Below are 19,697 nucleotides of genomic sequence, written 5' to 3'. Positions count from 1 at the left end.
CTCTTATAGTGGGTTGTTAGACTCAGTTATACAGGGTCAGTTTCTGTGTGAGCAATCTCTTGCGGCAGCAACCTTTGCCATACAAAAGTTCTCAGCTATTACTATGGGCTTCAAATTGTCACTGTATGTGGATCATGCAGTTTTTGCAATTTTGGAGAATTCGAAATCAACTTTCACTACTCAGAGAGTTTCTGGGTACAAGGTTATTTTGTCAAATGCTTCCATACGACCAGTGAGGTGTCACATAGTAAACCCAGCAACTTTCTTGGCTGACCCAGTGCAGCCTGGTAATGATGTTCATGGTTGGTGTCCAGTTAAAGTACCTAAGGCAAAAGGATTGAATGCCAAAGGGTCGACTCAATTTGACCTAAAACCAAAGGGTCGAATTTTTTTAAAAAAAAAACATTTTTTTTGGGTTTCTGTGTTTGAAAAAAGTGGTTTTACACAAAAAAGGGAGTTTGGGGTCAGGATCCCCCCCCCCCCCCCCAAAAAAAAAAGAAATTCAACCCTTTGGTTTTAGGTCCTTTTGATTCAACCCTTTTGGCATTCGATCCTATGCATTCGAAACTTTGACCTATAACCTTCATGGTTGTGTGACCTATGTGGGAGATGAGGGAAAAAGTAGAAGTGTTAAAGAAGATGCATTGGAGACTTGAGGAATGCTTTTTGTTGATAGATCAGGGCACTGGTGAGAGACATATAGGAGCAGCAGTTGTAAGTCTTGTGGGTGGAGTACCGGGCAGAGGTCGAGAAGGGATTGGCATCACATTACTCTGTGCAAGCAACAGAGTTGGTGGCGCTTATTGAGGCGCTGGAGATGAGTAAGGGGAAGGCAGTCACTATCTACTCCGACTCTGCGTGTGTTACCACAACAATACATTCTTGGTTATCTAGAAGGCAGAGAAGTGGGTTTAGAAGATCTGATGGGACCCCTGTCCTGCATGCTGCACTGCTTTCACGATTAGTTGACGCGTTTACATTGCCTATGGAGGTAGGGGTTGTTAAATGCACTGCGCATACTAGTAAAACTGATTTTGTAGCACTTTGCAACGATTCCACAGACCGATCGCCAAAGGCTACAGTTTATTTATCCCTCCCAGGTATCCCAAAAATTGAAATGATGTCCCAATAGGGACAATTGCCGGCCCCGTATATTGCAGTCCATCTGTTACAAATTGTTGAACTGCAGGGAAAAGCACCACAGGAGGAAAAGGAGCTTTGGGTGAAGAGGGGGTGGACGCTCTCGGCCACAGATTTGTTGTGGAGGCAGGACATGATGGAGAAGGTTGTGATGTCTGTAGAATTGCTTCTTGTGGCTTTAGAGCAACTGCATTTCCCACCACATACTCCACAGCGACAAATTGCAGCAGAACTTCATGAGGATTGGTTTGTGCCCAACCTCTCTGAACAGGTGAGTAGGTTTATTAGTAATTGCACACTATGTAAGGAATTCAATCCAGGAAATACTATGAGGGCGGTAAGAGGGGTTATACCCCGAGCTTCAGTTCCTTTTGATTTTATTGATATGGTACAAAGGTGCGGTACCTATCGTTATTTAATTGTGGTTGTTTGTCCATTTTCCAGATGGCTTGAGGCTTGACTCTGTGTGCACCCTAGTGGCAAGTCAGCAGCCAGATTCGTGGTAAGGGAGGTATTTCCACAATGGAGTATTTGTGAAGTGTTACGGTCCGGCAATGGCACACACTTCTTTAATGCTTTGTTCGCTGAAATGACTTCAATTTTGGGGATACGGCACAAGTTGTGCTCGGTGTACCACCCTCAGGCCAATAAGTTGTGGTCGGTGTACCACCCTCAGGCCAATAAGGTTGTGGAGCATCTCAATGGCTTGTTAAAAAATAAATTCTCAAAAATGTATTCTGATTTGCATAAGTCATGGTTATACTGCCTTCCCTTGGCACTGTTTTGTTTGCGGAATAAGCCTGGAAAAGATCACCACCTCAGCCCCCATGAGGTGGTGACGGGTTGTAGAATGTTTACAGCTCTCTCACCCGCACACATAGGTACTGACATAAGTCAGCAGAAATTCTGGGAAATTAATTTGGCGACTATCTTAAGGCTTTAACCAAGAGTGTCAGAATTGTGTACTCACAGGTTACAGCATCTCATCAGCAAAACAAGATCGAAGGTGGCATGGAACCAAGCAAGCATCTGCATCCATTGCTACTCCCCGGGGAGAGGTTCTTTGTTCGCTCCTTTGTCCGTCACTGAAACGACCGTCAATTCCACAGACCCCATAAGGTCATCTTCTCTACTCCTAGGGCTGTAAAAGTAGAAGGCGTTAAAGCTTGGGTGCACCTCCACTATGTTCGGAGGGACACTGGTACGCTACCACTGACGCCTGAAGAACAGGAGTCAATTAATAATTAAGTTAAGTAGAATCTAAGGAATCACGGTTCATTCCAGCTGACCGGGGGAGGAGAGCGTAGGAAAACCTAAGAATTGTTTTTAATAAATTGTCTTTTTATAAATTGTCTTTAATTTAGACTGGTTTTAGTAGGAATTGGTTGTAGAAGGACAATGTGTTCGGCAATTTATACAGTTCTTTTCTTTTTTCTTTTTGGGTCAAATGTGTTGAACAGGAATGTGTACAGGGGAGGAAACATTGGGACATTTGTGTACAATTGACGCACAATTGGAAATGCAACAAAGTTAAGATATTGATTTTGCACCTGATGATTCTGATGGGACTTTAGAAATTGTAAATGAAGCACACAGTTTTGCAGCTGACAATATATGGTACAAACACTTGAAGAGAGTGAGAAGGGAGAGAGTAACTGAGTCATGTTACATCTGCTCCTTCAATACCCACGCCTCTGGTGTTCCTAGATTATTTATTCTTGATGAGGTTTAAGTAGTAGATGCACGTTGTCTGGTGCACCTAGCCCTATGCAGGTTCGAGGGCAGTTTCAGGGCAATCTGTAGCAGCTTCTGTTCTTTCCGATCGATGAACAGTGTTCAAACTCAACTCGGGAAGATCGCAAAGATGTTCGGTGTACGCAAATAGTGCCGCTTAACCTTGAGGGTTTGATACTCGTGGACAACAGATGGGAGCAAGGGGTAATGAGTTGCAAGGCTGGAGGGATGGCGAGACTCTCTGAAGAAGGGGTGGGTCAAACTAATTTGGCATGTGGAAAAGTCTGGAAGAAATATGTGAATTTCTTGACATGGCTCAAGGAGCCTGAGAAACCTGTTAAGATCTAGTTACTTACATGTTTTTTCTGTGTTTTAAGGGCAATGGCACGGTGCCTGATTTGGCTGGAGGTACAGCAGCGATTCTCAATTTATTCTGGTCATGTGGGCCCTTTTTGTATAAAAAATTACCTCCAGCCTGGAGAGGTGTATGCAGCATCACCACTTTGCACATGCCCGTCCTCGTGGTTCTGCAAAGAGCCACCGGACACAGTCTGAATCCACATTTGTGCGCCCCCTTTATGCCCCATACCACCTGCATCCTTTGTGTCATTGGACATGGACAATCTATGAATTTTGCAGGACTCTGAAGAAACAGACTTTTTGAAGAGATCGAGAAAATCTGACTATGTGTCAGCAGCATCTTCTGAGGCTCTAGCAATCATTCCTGATCACTTTCGATTGTTTAGCAGTACTGAAACCTTTTTCTCCTCTATTGGCCCAGGTGTGCAGTCCTCTGTCACTGCAAAATGGCTTCAAATAACTCATTACCAGTTGCTATTTTTCAATACCTCTGTGTTAGCATTCAGTGCCATCAAAGAAGAACTTAGGGCTTTGTATCTTGTAGCCCTACAGAATCGATACATACTGGACCTCCTAACAGCTATGGAGGGTGGATTGTGCCATATGTGCCTCCTAATGACTCAGATAACGGAACATTGGCTCAAACAATTACTGAACTGCAAACTCTGAAGGGGGCCATGGAGAGGGAGGTGGGAATTACTGGCAATACTTTTTTGGACTCTCATTTCTCCTGTATGCCATTATGGATGAACATAATCTTAAAAGTACTTTCACTTGTTTCGATTTTTACTCTAGCACTTTTTTGCTCTTCTCATTTATGTCTTAGATGCTGCTCGACTCAGATACCCAATAGTACTGCCTTGTTTCTTGTAACCCTGTCTAAGGCTAAGTATAGGACCAATTCACTTCACATGGGCACTCAAACTGATTTTGGAATGGAAGAAGGGGGATTTCCATCCTTCCCGAGGTTGGAATGAATGTGTAGAACGATGGGTAGATTTCAGAACTAATGATAAGTCCAATTGGGGTTGTCTAGCGGAGGATTATGGGAAAAACGGTTGTGAAAATTTGCTCCATAAAATTAGTGAGATTGATAACTTGGAAATTGGGTTGGTAGTTAATGGATTAACTAAAGGGGGGAATGTTGGGAAATTTGAAAAATTCGAACTTTGCCCGCCACACCACTGACTGGGGGCTGGGCACGTCATCATCGTAATTTCTGTCACTTTCGCTAATTGCTACAAATACAATATTTATGGTAAAATGGGATAAGTGTTAGATTTAGGTTACCTTGTGTTATTTTAAATAGAGGCGATACATTTGTAGATTTGAATGCGTGCAGAAGAACAATTTACTTACCAACGGTAACGTTCTTTTGACTGGATGTCCCTCCCACGTATTCCTCATCTATGATATTCGTATCTCACCAGCTTCGCTGCTTCGGAAAAAGAAATTTGGCAGAGGGCGCTGTGCACGAGGTTGTGATGTCGATGTCCCTCAACGGTCTCCGTAGCGTGTCGATGTCACCAGCCGTATAAGTAGCTCGTGCCACGCCCGTTTGCTTCAGTTCTGTTTTTTCGTGCTATCATTCGAGGAACACCCAGGCGTGCCTCAGACTGTAAGCTCTTCGTGAACGAGAAGTGTAAATAACGTAAACTGTACTGCGGGGTAGGATGGGAGGGGCGATGAGGAATACGTGGGAGGAACATCCAGTCGAAAGAATGTTACAGTTGATAAATAACTTGTTATTCAAATGGATTGTGTTCTCCCACGTATTCCTCATCTATGATAGACTCCCATAGCAGTAGTAAAATTTGGAGGTGGGAGTACTAATTATTTTTATCATGTACGGAATGAAGTACAGCTTTTGCAAACAGACCTTCCTGGGAAGAAGAGGCATCTAAGCAATAATGCTCAACAAAGGTGTGCATTGATGCCCATGTTGCAGCTGAACAAATATCAATTACAGAGATTCCCCTCTTCAGAGCCGCGGAAGTAGCCATAACCCTTGTGGAATAGGCACAAAGTCCCTCCGGTGAGTCTTTGCCAGCTAATCTGTAGCACTCTACTATAGCCAAAGTAATCCAGCGGGATATTGTTTGTTTTGTCACTGTTAATCCCAGTTTATGGCCAGTGTAACCCACAAAAAGTTGGTCATCCTGGTGCAACCTTGTCAGTCTTGATATATTAAAACTCAGACTCCTTTTTGGGTCCAGTCTGTGTAATCTCTCCTCTTCTTTGCCCAAATGAGGAGGAGGATAGAAGGTTGGAAGTGTGATTTTTTGTGACAAATGAAAGTCAGAAACTACTTTCAGCAAGAAAAAAGGTTTAACTCATCCTTGTAAAAGGTAGTGTACGGTGGTTTGCATGAGAAAGCCTGCAATTCACTAACCCTGCGGCCTGATGTTGAGGCTATAAGAAGGACAGTTTTGAGTGTTAAAAGCCTGAAAGGACAGGAGTGTAGAGGCTCAAAAGGTATACAAGTTAGGAATTTCAATACAAGATTCAAATCCCAAGTAGGGATATGAAAAGGTATTGGGGGTACACATTTGTGAGCCCCTTCAAAAATGGAATAATCTAGGGGATCTTCCGAGGAGTGCTTGAATATAGAAAGCGCTGCCAAATATCCTTTTATTGTCCCAATCTGGAGCCCCAAATTGGCCAGATGTAATAGAAAAGATAGCACTGTAGGAGTGCCACATTGAAAAGGGTCCCCATTCTTATCTTTGCACCAGTTACTGAATTTATTCCAACAACACTGGTACATAGATTTAGTTGCTGGCCTTCTGGCCGAAAGCAAAATCTCCATTACGTCATCTGGGAGGTTCCAATCCTTATATCTCAACCTCTCAGAAACCATGCGTGAAGGTTGAGTGTCTTGACCTCTGGATGGAGAACTCGATCTTCCTCTAGTGAGAGAGGAAGCTCTCTTTGTGGAAGACGTATTGGAGGGCAGATGGACATGTCCAGAATGTCCAGGTACCATTTATTTTAAAATTTGTTTATTGGCATTTATAATTACAATCACTATTCAGATTGACCAACGTGGCCAACGAAATTCTGTCTTTGCAAATGAACAACAACATTTACATAACAAAAACATCAAACATTAACTATCTCCGGTCCGAGGGCAAGCGATGGTTGATTGGGTCGCAAGCGGGGGGAGTGGCCGGGCGCCACGGGCGTGGGTTTGGGCTTTCCAAGAATGATAATGATGGGGGGGTCAGTTATCGAGTGTTCTGGTCAGCCTTTAAGTCATGTGATAGGGCCGGGGAGATGTTCAGGGGGGCTTATCATCGGAGGAATGGAACAGTTTGGACATGGTGTCTTTCCATGCAGCAAGGGCCATGCTCGACTCGTGTGTGGATCTAGCCACACTGTCCTCCCAATCTCTTGTTTCGGCAGTCGCCCATCTTTCGAATTCTTTGCGCCATGCTCTATGATTCGGCCCTGCCGGCCGTTTCCATGCCATGGCGATAGTCCTCTTGGCTGTTATGCATAGCAAGTCCATCAGCTTAACCGCATATTTGAGTTTGGCCAATCTGGGGTAGCAGCCTAGGAGGCATTCAGCTGGGGTCCATTTATACCTAGTGACTTCCGCTTCTTCGCAGGTTTTTTTCACCATTGACCAGAGGCTACGTGTTTTGGTGCAGTTCCATAACATGTGGATTAGATCTGCTCCCTCTGTCCCACACCAGGTGCACTGTGTCTGTGCGGTTTTATTGAACTTCGCAATCCTGCTTGGGGTTAAGTATGTGCGGTAAAGCATATTTAATTGGATTAGTCGAAATCTCTGGTTTCTAGAGACCTCTCTCGGAAAGGACAACGCTCTACTCCATTCTACCTCGGACAGCTCTTGTCCCATATCTGATTCCCAGCGGATCTTTAGTGCATCACTGCGGGGATTGGGGTTGTCAATGAGAAGACTGTAGATTTGGGATATAGATTTGGGATATTGCCCTTCCCCCCTCGCTCAGGCTGTATAGTAGTGTCAGAAAGGGGGTTGCCTCTGGTTCCTCTGGTCAGGTGTCCCATTTCGTGCGTGCTATCTTGCAGATCTTTTGGTACCACAGGAATTGGCCAGAGTGAATGCCCTCTCCCTCCTGCAACTCAGTGAAGTCCCTGAATATGCCTTCGGAGTATAGATCGCCCCAAGTATATACCCCTTTGTCTTCCCAGAGCCTGATAGTATGAAGCGTGGTGACAGACTTATCGAGTCCCGAGAGTATTAGTACTTCTTGGAAGTATGGTTGCTTCCAGTGCAGTATCATCTCAGTTCTACGCCATATTTTCCTGCCCAGAGTTGCCAGAAAAGGCAGATCGTGTAGCAAAGTCTGTGGGGCCCAGATCAATTCCTTCAGACGGATTGGGGAGATCGTGGCCTGCAGTGGGGGGGGTCTCTGAAGTAGTCCCGTCTGCTAACCATTTGGTTACATGGCTTAACTGGGCTGCAAGGTAGTACCTCTCGAGGCTCGGTAATTGGATCCCTCCTTGCCTGTGTGGTAGTACTAAGGTAGACAGTGCCACCCTATGTCTGCCCCTCCCCCATAGAAACTCCTTAAGTATTGTGTCCAGAAGCTGGAAGAAGGGTTTGGTGATATAGAATTGCACATTCTGGAACCCGTAAAGGAATCTTGGTAGGAAGATCATCTTGGTTATGGAGGCCCTACCCAGCATGGACAGTGGGAGCTTAGTCCAGAAACTTATGGACTTGCGCAGTTTGGGTATCGCAGCTCTGGTGTTTTGTGTGTGCATTTGTTCTGGGGTGTGCATTATTTGGATCCCAAGGTAACGGAAGGATTCAGTCTCCCATTTTATGCCCACTGAGGGAAGCTCTTCTGCGGTTTTATTTCTCAGGGCTGCTAATGGAAACATGCAGGATTTCGTCTTGCTAAATTGTATGCCTGAGACTTTGGCGTAGTTGTCAAGGGCCTCTAGTATGGTTGGAACATTGAGGTGGGGGTTGTTGACATATATCAGTACATCGTCTGCATACAGTGAGACAATGTGATCTATCCCGCCCAGCCTGATTCCTGCATCGAAAAATTGCTGCCTAAGGAAGATTGCGATGGGTTCTAGGCCCAGGATGTAGAGCATGGGGGAAAGTGGGCAGCCCTACCTGGTGCCCCTGTGAATATCCCACGCGTCCGACACATACTTCCCAGATTTTAGCCTGGCCCTTGGTTCATTATACAGGATCAATACCCATCTGATAAATCGTTGGCCAATTCCAAAACCCTCCAAAACCGCCACCAGCCACTCCCAATAAATGGAATCAAATGCTTTAATTGCATCTAGGGACAGTAATGCGAGTTGTTTTTCGCTTGTATTGGTCTCAGCTATGATGTGTTGAAGCCTGCGTAAGTTTTGGGACGTGTTACGCCCAGGTACAAAACCATTCTGGTCTTCGTGTACTATGTCACCTATCACTCTAGATAGTCGCTTAGCCAGTATCTTCGTTAATATTTTAACATCATAGTTAAGCATGGCAAGCGGACGATAGGAGTCGCATTTATCGGGGGGTTTATTAGGTTTGAGCATCGGGACCAATAAGGTTTCCCTCATGCTGTCTGGTAGGATACCGGTTTCGAATGTCTCAGAGAAGACCTGGTGCAATACGGGCGTCAGGGGGGGTTCATATGCCTTGTAGAATTCTGGGGGGAGCCCGTCGCACCCTGGGGCCTTACAAGTGGCGAGAGACCTAATAGCCTCTGTTATGTCTTCAGGTGTGATGTCGGAGTCTAGGGCTTCGGACTGTGTTGGCGACAATTGAGGCAGGCCGATTTCTTCCAGGGTATCTAGTATCTGATCTTGTGGGACTTTGTGTGTGTGGGAGTATAGTTGTGCGTTAAAGCTCTGAAAGGTGTCGTTTATGCTCTGTTGGGTTCTGTGTTCTGTGCCTTGTTCATCCTGTAGTGCTGTAGTTGTATGCCTAGGGTGTTCTCTTTTACAGAGCCATGCTAGGAGCTGACCCGGCCTATCGGCCTCTGCATGTGTCCTGCTAGTTCTGACGTTAAAATCGAACTTAGCCAGTCTGTCCCATGCTTTAGAGCAGTCCTCTCTAAGAGAACTTAGTTCCTCCTCCCTCCCGGGTGTGTCGATAGGGGTGGACTCTAGCCGCTGCACGGCCAACTCTTTCTGATTCCGTTCCTCCCGAAGTGTTCTCCTGATGCCCCCTGCCTTTGCAATTGCTTCTCCCCGTATCACCACCTTTAAGGCGTCCCATAGCGTACTTATCTGGTCTACACTGCCTGAATTTTCCATTACATAATTCTCTATGGACTCCTGGAGCTCCTCTCTGAAGGTCAGATCCTTCAGGGCCTCGGCGGACATTCTCCACATCGGAATGGGTGGTCTGGGGCTGTTGTATTGCCATTCTAACAGGAGCAGGGAGTGGTCAGAGATGGTCCTCCCCAGGTACTGCGTACTGCCTATCTGAGGCATATGTTCTCTACTTATGAAAAAATAATCCAACCTCGTGTGAAGTTTGTGTGGGGATGAGTAGTATGAGTATGCCCTTTTAGCCTGGGTGAAGGTCCCGCCAAGCATCAATCAGATCAAGTTCCTTGGTCATGACATTCAGTGATGAGGGGCGACGGGGAAGCCATTTGCCGGTGGATAAGACCTATCTAATTCAGGATTGTGGACACAGTTGAAATCGCCTCCCCACAAGAAGAAGCTGTCCCGGTATTGTGACATGTGGGTGCTAAGTACCCTTAGATGGGCTGGGATATTGTTGTTGGGGAAGTATGAGTTTACTATACATATTTCTCTTTGTTCTACAGTTCCCCAAATGATCAGATATCTACCTTCTGGGTCTTTCACCATCCTGTGTAGGAGAAACGGTACCTGGGGGCTGAACCAGATGAACACTCCTCTGGCGAATTTTGAGTAAGGGGCTCCGTAGCTTTGTCCCCCCCAGTGTTCTCTGAGCTTCTCATCGGCTTCAGCGGTGCAGTGAGTCTCTTGCAGGAGGGCGATGTCCACTCTCTTTCTGCATAGGTAGGATTTAATCCTGTTCCTACGGAGGTAGGTGCCCAGGCCTCTTACATTCCAAGTCAGTAGTCTAAAGTGCGTTGCCATCTAGGTTTCGCAAACCGCTTAATGAACCCCCTTTTCTAACAGCAGTGCAGATGGCGACATCTGGTGCCGTCGATTCGGCACTATTTTGCAAGGTCCAGCCGATCTCGGCCCTCAAGCAAGCCCCCCATCCCGCCAGTTGTGTTATTGCCTTCGGAGATTTACCAACTCGAACAACTTCCATCCCATGGAATGGATCAACAGAAAAGAACAACAGTAAACTGCCCCCAGCAGTCGATACAAACACTCGACGCTCGGGGGCCCCCGGGTCTTCCAGTCCTCTCCAGGTCTTCCGGCTCGGGTGGTGTGCAGGCATTTTACCTGCACCGCTTCGGTTGGGGTGGGTCTTCGCCAGTTTTGCATGTGGCCCTTCGAGCTCCTGCCCGATTGCATCGCCTTCCTGGTGTGGCGATGCAGTTCATTCCGAGGTTGTAATCATGGTTGATATGTCGTTTAGCTAGTCGTGTGGTCTTTGACCTTGCCCAGGTGTTTATTGCTTCTCGCCGTTCCTTCCGCATCCTCTGCCAGGTTGTTGTGTTCAAGCCATAGATTTGCCGCCTCCGGGGTTTCCAGAAAGATTGCCTTCCCATTGTGAAGCACCTTGAGTCTCGCTGGATATAGCAGCATGTATTAAAGGTTGAGTTTCCTTAGAGTGGCCTTTACTGGTATGAAAGAGTTTCTTGCTCGTTGTACCACAGGGGTGTAATCGGGGTACATGACTATTGACGCCCCGCCTCTTCTGATCTCGCCGCCTTCCCTCGAGAACCTCAATATGGCCTCCCGATCCCTAAAGTTTAGGATTTTTGCTATTATTGGTCTCGGATGTGATCTGGGGGGTGGGCGCTTTTGAAGGGATCGGTGAGCTCTCCCACAGAAAAACCTTGGGTGAGTTTACCTGCCCCGATTTCTTGTAGGAACAACGATTCAATGTATTCGGTGGGGCCAGGGCCCTCTGAATCTTCCGGTATCCCTAGTATCCGGACATTGTTGCGGCGGGCTCGGCCTTCCGCATCTTCTGAGCGTGTTTCCAGTCGAGCTACTGTAGATTCCAGCTCTTTGACTTTCGCTTTGAGTTCCTGTGTGGTCTCCACGTTGTCCTGCAGAGAGGCTTCTGCGGTGACCATCCTGTCGGTTACGTTTCGCGCATCTTGTCTCATCAATTGAATGTCCGTTTTTATTTCACCAATCTTGTCTTCCATGGATGTTCTCAGAGCTGCTATCGCCTGTAGGATTTGGGAGTCCCGAGGATCTATTGCCTGAGTCGGAAGTTCTTCGGCGGAGCTTGTCTCCTGTGGCATCTGTTGTCTTGGTCTGACTGAGCTGAAGGAATCCATTGTGACGAGTTTGGGTTTTTGTCTTGGAGGCGACATTCTTTTTAAGGAGGGTTTCTGGTGGGAATGCGTGTGATGTCCGCTGAAGGCTCTTGGTCGGCGTGAAGTAACCTCAGAACCCCGTGAGTCGCCCTTTCACCAGGGCTTATGGGTTATTACCGAGGGTAGTCCACCCTCTCGGTGCTGTGCGGTTTTCCCCCATTAGGTGTGCATCATTCATGCAGGAGGTGGGGGAGTGTTCGCAGGAGTAAAGCCCCTCTTGGCCGTTGGTGCGGGGTGTTTTTTGTGCTGGGGCCAGGCCCTCCTGTTCTATGCGAGTATCTGTCCTCCGGCTGCACTGCGTGGGTAGACCGTGTGATGGGCCCTGCCACGGGGCTCGTAGGGTTGCGTTGTGTTTTTGGCTAGAACCGGGTGTCCTGGGGAACTCCTGTCCCATAGGGTCGTCTGCACCAGATCGTGTGGTCGTCCCCCGCGGGGCCAGCCGGCCTCTGCTAAAGTTCAGTGGTGGTCTGGATTGGCCGGGACAGAGCACCGCGGGCCGAACCGTCCGCCGAGGATGATTTTTCACCAGCCACCGGGTCCCAAGAAGGGGCCTGGTGTCCCCAGAGGGTTTCGTGCGCCTCTTCGTGCGGCGCTCCCAGTTCGCCCAGGGGCCTGCCGCAGTCCGGGCCTCCGCCCTCCCCTCCTCACCTCACAGTGGTGGTGCGCACTGGGCGGCAGATGCCCCACGATGAGCTCGGCGCAGGGGTGGGGGGCACCGGTGTCCGAGCGCCGACGGCGGCACCGGTGGTCAGCGACTCTGTGTCTCCCCTAGTTGTCTGACACTCCTCGTGAGCGGGATCAAGGCGTCAAAGCGCCGCGGACCGAATTGTCCGCCGAGGATGAGTGTATCCCGGTGGCGGAGTCCTCCTCGAAGGGGCTTGGGGTTTGTGCGTAACACCTCGCGGCACTCACTGTTCACTTAGGGGCCTGCGACGGCCCGGGCCCCCAGCCGCTGCCTTCTCGTCCTCGCCTCTCGGCGGCGGGGCGCCCCTGGTGGAAGGCGCCTTGCGGTAGTCTCGGCACCGGGATGGGGTGCAGATGTCCGAGCACCGACAGTGGCGCGGGTGGTCAGCGACTCTCTACCCACCGGTTGTCGGGCACTCCCCCTCCGCGGGCTCAAGACAGAGTCGCAGCCGCCATCTTGGATTCCCGGGGGCTGGAGCGCGGAGGTCGCGTTTTAAGTATTGCCGGCTCCGTTTTTGACAAATTTCACCTTCAAGTGGTGCAGGATCGGATGATGCAGCTGGGCATATAAATATTTCCGCCCTCGGAACAGATTGGAAACTCTTTCAAGGATCGGTCTCAGGATCGGGGCAGGAGCTCGAGAGAAGTGCGTTCTCACTCCATGGATCTAGGCCACGCCCCCCAATGTCCAGGTACCATATCCGCCTGGCCCAATCCGGGGCAGTTAGGATCATGGGTTTCCTGAACTTTCTCAACCTCCTGATTACGTGAGGAATCACGGGGACTGGAGGAAACGCATACAAAAGTGGAAATTCCCTGTCCACTATGAACGCGTTTCCTAGAGCTCCTCTTGCTGGAAATTCCCTTGAGCAGTATTGAGCGCACTTTCGGTTGACCGAGGTCGCAAACAGATCCACTTGAGGGGTTCCCCAAAGGGTGAAGATCTCTTGAAGGACTTCCTGAGCTAGTTCCCACACTCGTGGGATACTGTGCTCTGCCTTCTCAGAGCGTCCGCCGCTGTGTTTTGCTCTTCGGCTAGGTGAACTGCTGACAGAGAGTTTCCTTCTTGTATTGCCCAGAACCAGAGCTCCATTGCCTCTCTGCACTGTGGTAGTGACTCTACGCCTCCTCTCTTGTTGGGGTAGTACATGGCCACTGTGTTGTCAGTTATTAGCAGGACATTCTTTCCCCGTACAGAGTGCAGAAAGGCCTTCAGAGCTAGTCTGATCGCCCTCAGCTCCAAAAGATTGATGTGTAGTTTGGACTCCGATGGAGACCAACGACCGCTGATTGTCAGATCATTGGTGTGGCCTCCCCACCCCGTGAGTAAGGTGTCCGTCACTACTGTTATCTCCGGCCATGGTTGCCAAAAAGATTCTCCCCTGAGAATATTGTTGTTGCAAACCCACCGTAGAAGGTCCTGGGCAACTGTGCCTGGAACTTGCAGAAGATTCAACATATTCCCAGAGAATTTCGGACCACTGAGTCCTCAAGGCCCATTGAAGGGATCTCATTCTCCATCGAGCCTCTGGCACAAGAAAAATGCAGGTTGCCACGAGGCCGAGTAACCTCAGAAAATCGAAGGCTGGCAGATGCTGGGCATTTTGGAACTTTGTTACTATCTGCAAAATGTGGTGAGCTCTCATCTCGGGAGGCGAGGATTTCCCTGATGAAGTATCCAGGACTGCTCCGATAAATTGGAGTCTTTGGAATGGTACCATATGGGACTTGTAATTGAGGGAGAACCCCAGTCTGTGAAGGGAGTGGCAGGTGATTGATAGATGTTCCTGAGCTTGTTCGGGGGAACAAGCTCTGATCAACCTATCGGCCAGGAAGGGTTAGATGTGAATCCCCCCTCTCCTGAGACTCGCTGCCACCACCACTACCAGTTTGGTGAAAACCCTCGGGGCGGAGGTCAGCCCGAATGGCAGAACTCGAAACTGATAGTGAGAGTTGCCAACCGCGAACCTTAGGTACTTTCTGTGCTTGAGATGAATTGGCACATGAAAGTATGCATCCTGAATGTCCAATGATACCAACCAGTCTTGTAGTCGGAGAGCCTGAAGTATCTGACAAAGGGTAACCATCTTGAACTTGTCCTTTCTGAGGAACTTGTTCAAGTTTCTTAAGTCCAAGATGGGTCTGAATCCTCTGTCCTTCTTTGGAATGAGAAAGTAAGGGGAGTACCAATCCTTGTTCCTCTCCGCTACAGGTACTTGTTCTATTGCACCTTTCTCTAGCAGAGTTAAGATTTCCTGCAACAGGAGCAGATCTGGAATTTTGGCAGAGTTGGTTCCCGGTGGATGGTTCTGAGGCCTTTTTAGCAAGGGAAGGGAGTAACCTTGAGCTACTGTTTCCAGTGCCCAAGCATCTGAAGTAATGCCCCGCCATTCATTCAGATGCTGAGAGATTCTGCCTCCCACCGGGGTGGGGTCTTGTGTGACAAGGTCTCAAAGTGATTTGGAGGCGTCTACAGGAGCGGCTGAGGGCAAAGATGCCGCTGCTAAGGCTGATTTCGCACCTCTTCCTCGTCCACTACGAGGGAAATTTCTTCTACCTTTCTGTGCGGCCTGTCCTCTTCCTCTACCAAATGAGGAGTAGTATCAAAAAGAACGACCTCTCTAGGAATAAGCGAATAAGGTTTTTGAGGCTGTCACATAGAGGCGCTAAGCGACTTAGCTGCCGCTTTGGAGGTCTGCAGTTTATAGACAAAAGGCGCACTTACTAATTTTAAGATTAGTTGTCACCACTTTCCCCCTGGTCTTTTACATGAGAGTGAGAGGATATGTTCACTCTGCGAGCACTGTCTCTATGTCCTGGGCCCCTAGGGGCGTTCCAATAATTTGACTTAGCCACAGGATTCTCAATGTACTTTATGCTGGCTAATTTGCCCACAGTTCTGCCAGTACCTTAAATTATGGTCTCTCCGGATCTCGTCTAATTCTGCTAGCTGTGCCCGGCCTGGTGATTACAGCGCCTTGATCATGCGGTGTCTCCAGATACTTCCTACAAGGTTCCCACTATCCCTGGGGAGAACCTCAACCTGTACTGAACACCTTTATTGAGTCTGTTAACTTCTCAATGCTAGCACAACTCACAGCTTAGCCACCCCCTCCTGGCTGGCCTCAATATGGAGTATTACCTGTTTGCCTTCAAAATCCTGTGGCCTCCAAGTCCATACCATGGGGCACCTTACCGCTCCTTCCCTTTTAATGCGCTGCCGATCGAATTCTGAGCTGCATCCCGCTCTGCGCTCACTGTGTAATGCAGCTCGCTGCCTCCGCTCCCTGGCGGGGCATGCACTCTCTGTTCGTCATCCCTGCAGGCTGCGGCTGCTCACCCTATCACCTGTTCCCCTTCTCTGCCCACACTCAGCTACCTCCTCCAGCACCCAGGGATGTTCCGCTCACCAGCTGTTGCTCAGTCACTCCTGCGGGGTCACCGGAAGCAATGCCTTGACACCATAGACAGCGCTTTATTGTCAGCTACGAATGCGGCCTGATGGGGGACAGAGATGTTTACACATGTCTGCCTCCGCTGTCGGCCATCTTGGAATCGCTTGAACGTTAGTCTAAAGCATGCAACACACTTCGGTTCCCTCCGTTTATATGTCCAGCTCTTTCCCAGCCAATATGTCTGGCAGAGAAATGTCAGATATTAGATATATAATCTTACCCACAACCCCCTATATTTTTAGAGGAAAAAGGTCAGCAAAAAAAACAGTCGATGAATTAATGTTGTACCGTAAAAAAGGATTTGCAAATTGTGACATTAAGACATCTGTTTTTAATCCACAAACATTTAAATGTTATTAGACAGAGTCCCTATTATTTTATCTTGTGAAGTATGAAGTTAGTAGTCTGGATAGAAAATACGATGAACTTTCTAACGAGGGGGTCATACACATGGAATATTTTAGTGATCGTTAATTTGTGGAAATAAATCTATTCAAATGGCAAAATAGTCATAGACCTATCATGAAGCCATGTTCTGCAGACTTCTTAATGATACACTGCAATTTATTTATTTTTAGCAAAATACTCATTTTACAGACAGCAATACTAATCCTAAAGCATGAACATGCAAAGGCTGTATGTGTATTGATGTATTGTCCGTGCTTGTGATCTTTTCTATTCTTCTCTGTCCTGCTTAAAACGTGTGTAATTAATCTCTACATTGTTTGATATAAACCACATTAGACAAATTAATCGACATTTAAAAAGCAAACCCTCAAACGTGTAGCCTCTTGGGGGCAGCTCCGCAAGTCTTTTCTATCACTGGTCCCTCATACTTTAATGTCAAATTCTGCCAATGCCCATTGGTTTACAGCAAATTGCCTCCTCTTGTAACAGCAGCACTGTTTTTGCCCTCTCCAAATACATGAGAAACATGCAACATACATCCTGATGTCAATGGCTTTCTCTTACCTGCTCTGCTATTTTCTGGGGAGCGCCCTGGTTTAGGATGCCCCGAATGTTATTGGCAGCTGCAATTGGTTCTCCGGTAAAGGTATAGGTCAAAGCAAGAGTTATTGGTGATAGAGAGTCTTGAACGCAAACCTACAAGAAACAAGAAGGAAAGGTTATATATTTTTCTGACGTACAGGGTGTTTTGGAACTTTTCCTATTTTAGAAATTGCCGGCAATTTAAGTTTCTTTTATTACTTAGAGGCGTATGGTTAGTTTGGATTCTTTTCACATACAGAAGATAAGTGATTCTATGTGTAATATCATACACTAGACTAGCAGTGCTAGAACCTGCCAAAATGTGCCCCGCAGGAAAGCAGAGCTTTTCCCACCCTGTGGGATTTCCCCAAGATTTACTAAGGGTTGAACCCTGCCATGGGTCTCAAGGTCGAATCAGGGGCCCACTATCTAGCTGCAAGTCCAGAGATTTAGATGGGAGTTCCACCAGCCAATGGGAGGCCCTGAGCCATTCTAAACCAGGTATGAAAGTGTTTACAAAGCCCAGCTTGCCTCCTGCTTCTTTTCTGGGCTTTCGTTCGCTGTTGTGCACAGGCTCGAAAACGTATGGATTTCGTCGAGTTTCAGAGTGCTTTTTCTACTTTTAGGAGGGTTTAGAATGTTTTGGAGATATTTATTAGTTGTTAGTTATGCTTCAGTGTTTCATGAAACACTCTCTAATCTTCCGTGCGTACCTTTTCTCACCTTTAATAAGTTTCTCTTGCATTTTTCCCTGTTCCCCCTGTGGCTCCTAAAACAATGAAACAAATGAATTTTTTTTAATTTTAATGCTTTTCCTCTGCTGTCTTTGTGGAGACGTGTTTGTGTGTGAACCTGAAAAGTCTTTTGATGTGGTGCTCAGTCTCATTCCCTGCTGTTCGGGTATTTTGAGAACCCTTCCCTATCATGTAAATCCTGTTAGAAATCCTTTGTCTTTGTAACTTCCTTAGTGTTTTTCATATTACCACGTTAGGCGCCTTAGGCATATATGTGTGTTGCACAAGACGGCCTTAGCCAAAATTGTCTTTTATTTGGAGAGGGGCGAAGATCAGGACCTGGCCACTCCTGTTCTGTGTCAGATGTTGAGCGAGTCAGAGAGCAGGGGGAGACAGAGTATGGGGCGGGCCAGATGGAGGTGAGACAAGGTGTGAGGTGGGGAGATGGTGGCTCAGGAGGGGGAGAAGATGGATGAGAAATGGGAGACAGTGGTTGAGGAGTGGGAAATGGTTATGTGGTGGATGATGTGGTTACTAACAGGAGCTTTGTGCTAGAGGTGGATGCACTCAAGGAGCAGCTGCAGAAGGTGGGTGAGTACTTTGAATTTGGAGTGGAGGAGCCAGAGGGGTCTTTACGTAAATGGCACAGGGGAGACTGGGGCCTCTGTGGCATTGCCTGACATATGAAACGGGAAAGCCAGACAAGCTTTCCTCAAGAGAATGATGTCATGTCAGAGGACATCACCATCAATGACATCAATACCCAGCTGGGCATTGGTGTGGGCCTACCTAAGCTTGCCAGATTGTCTCATTGTCAGGAAGGAGATGGGCAGTGCAACCTCTGCCAGATGAAAGGTCATTGGGGTATCCTGAGTAACAGTGCCCTGGGCACCACCTCGATGCATAAGCAATTCTGGTTGTCGCACAATGATGTGTTCAAGGAGCGTATATCACATGTCTCATACAGGCCTAGTGCATTATCCTCAACAACATTGAAGGTGCTTCAGAGGGAGTGTTAGATTGCACTCTGGGTTATCCCATGTTCCGCTCTTGCAAGCACCCTCACTCACCCCCCTGACTCTGGGCCATTTCCCCAACCCCTCATATCTGTTCCAGCACATCCTTATCCAAGGGCACCAGGCACGAGCAGGGACACTTTACCGCCAGTAGAAATGCAGTCTACAGGTGCTGTTGTTGAATTCAGTTAGTGGTGCCATTTTGGCAGAACATATGAGACAGAGCAATGAGGAATGCAGTCACATACTCTATGCATTGACTCCCTGTCAGCCGATGTGACGTAGATGAGGAACTAGTGGTGGATGGCATTGAGAAGCACATGCTCCTGCGGCAAGAAGGTGACAGGGGTGGGAATGGTGCACTGGAAGACTGCAAAATAAAGGCATTAGTGACTTTACTGTCTTCATTGTCAGCAGCTTCTAGGGAAATCACAGTTTGGGCATTTTCAGGAAGCGCCACCTCTTCTTCATCTATGCACAGCTACCATTTTGCTTAGCTGATGTCACATCTTTTACCACTTGCACCTCAGTTGGTAGTGGCTCAACTTCCCCCTCCCCCTGAACACCATTCTCTGTCACCTAATGCATGTGCAATGGCTCTGAATGCACAATTACGTGTCTTCCCAATGCACCACAAATGCCCCTGTTGTTTGGAGGGAAAGAGATCTGCATCTATTTATTGAATGCTGTGGCCTGCACAGAGTGCACAGAGACCCACATTCTATTTGGACTTCTCTGACACAAACACCAGCTGCAGCAAGTGAAAAACACCCAACAAATACATTTTCCCCCGACCCTTACCCCATCCCCAGCCATGTTTGGGTCCTGCAGTCAACTCAGCTACATTAATTTAATTGGTCACTTCCCTTAAATAAGGGCTCTCGGTACTCTGGCCTTCTCCTCCACCTGCAAAAGTCATGTTGGTTTTGCGTTGCTTTGAATTTCTTCTTCACCTACAAAATGCATGTGGGGTTGTCACTGCTTTGGCCATCTCCTATGACTACTAAGTACAAACAGTGTTCTCTGTGCTTTGGCCTTCTCCTACAACTACTTATTTTTTTGGATTCTCATTCTTTGCTCTTCCGCCCCGCTTAGTAAATGTAAGTAGGGCTAACAGTGCTTTGGCCTTCC

General features: G+C 47.8%; 1 protein-coding gene across 2 annotated transcripts in view; it reads right to left on the bottom strand.

Moving 5' to 3' along the window:
- Positions 1–19,697, bottom strand: part of LOC138553514 (integrin alpha-X-like) — a 1,247,842-nt gene that overhangs the window by 359,487 nt on the left and 868,658 nt on the right. For both annotated transcript variants that reach the window (XM_069642543.1, XM_069642544.1), the window contains one exon: positions 16,799–16,930. In XM_069642543.1, coding sequence (XP_069498644.1) covers positions 16,799–16,930 — 132 coding nt within the window. The remainder of the gene's footprint in view (positions 1–16,798; positions 16,931–19,697) is intronic.

Source organism: Ambystoma mexicanum, unplaced genomic scaffold (genome assembly GCF_040938575.1).
Source record: "Ambystoma mexicanum isolate Mex_15411 unplaced genomic scaffold, UKY_AmexF1_1 Mex_scaf11, whole genome shotgun sequence".
NCBI classification, from domain to species: domain Eukaryota; kingdom Metazoa; phylum Chordata; class Amphibia; order Caudata; family Ambystomatidae; genus Ambystoma; species Ambystoma mexicanum.
The sequence above is the reverse complement of the archived record's forward strand: the minus strand, read 5'-3'. Positions and strand labels throughout refer to the sequence as shown.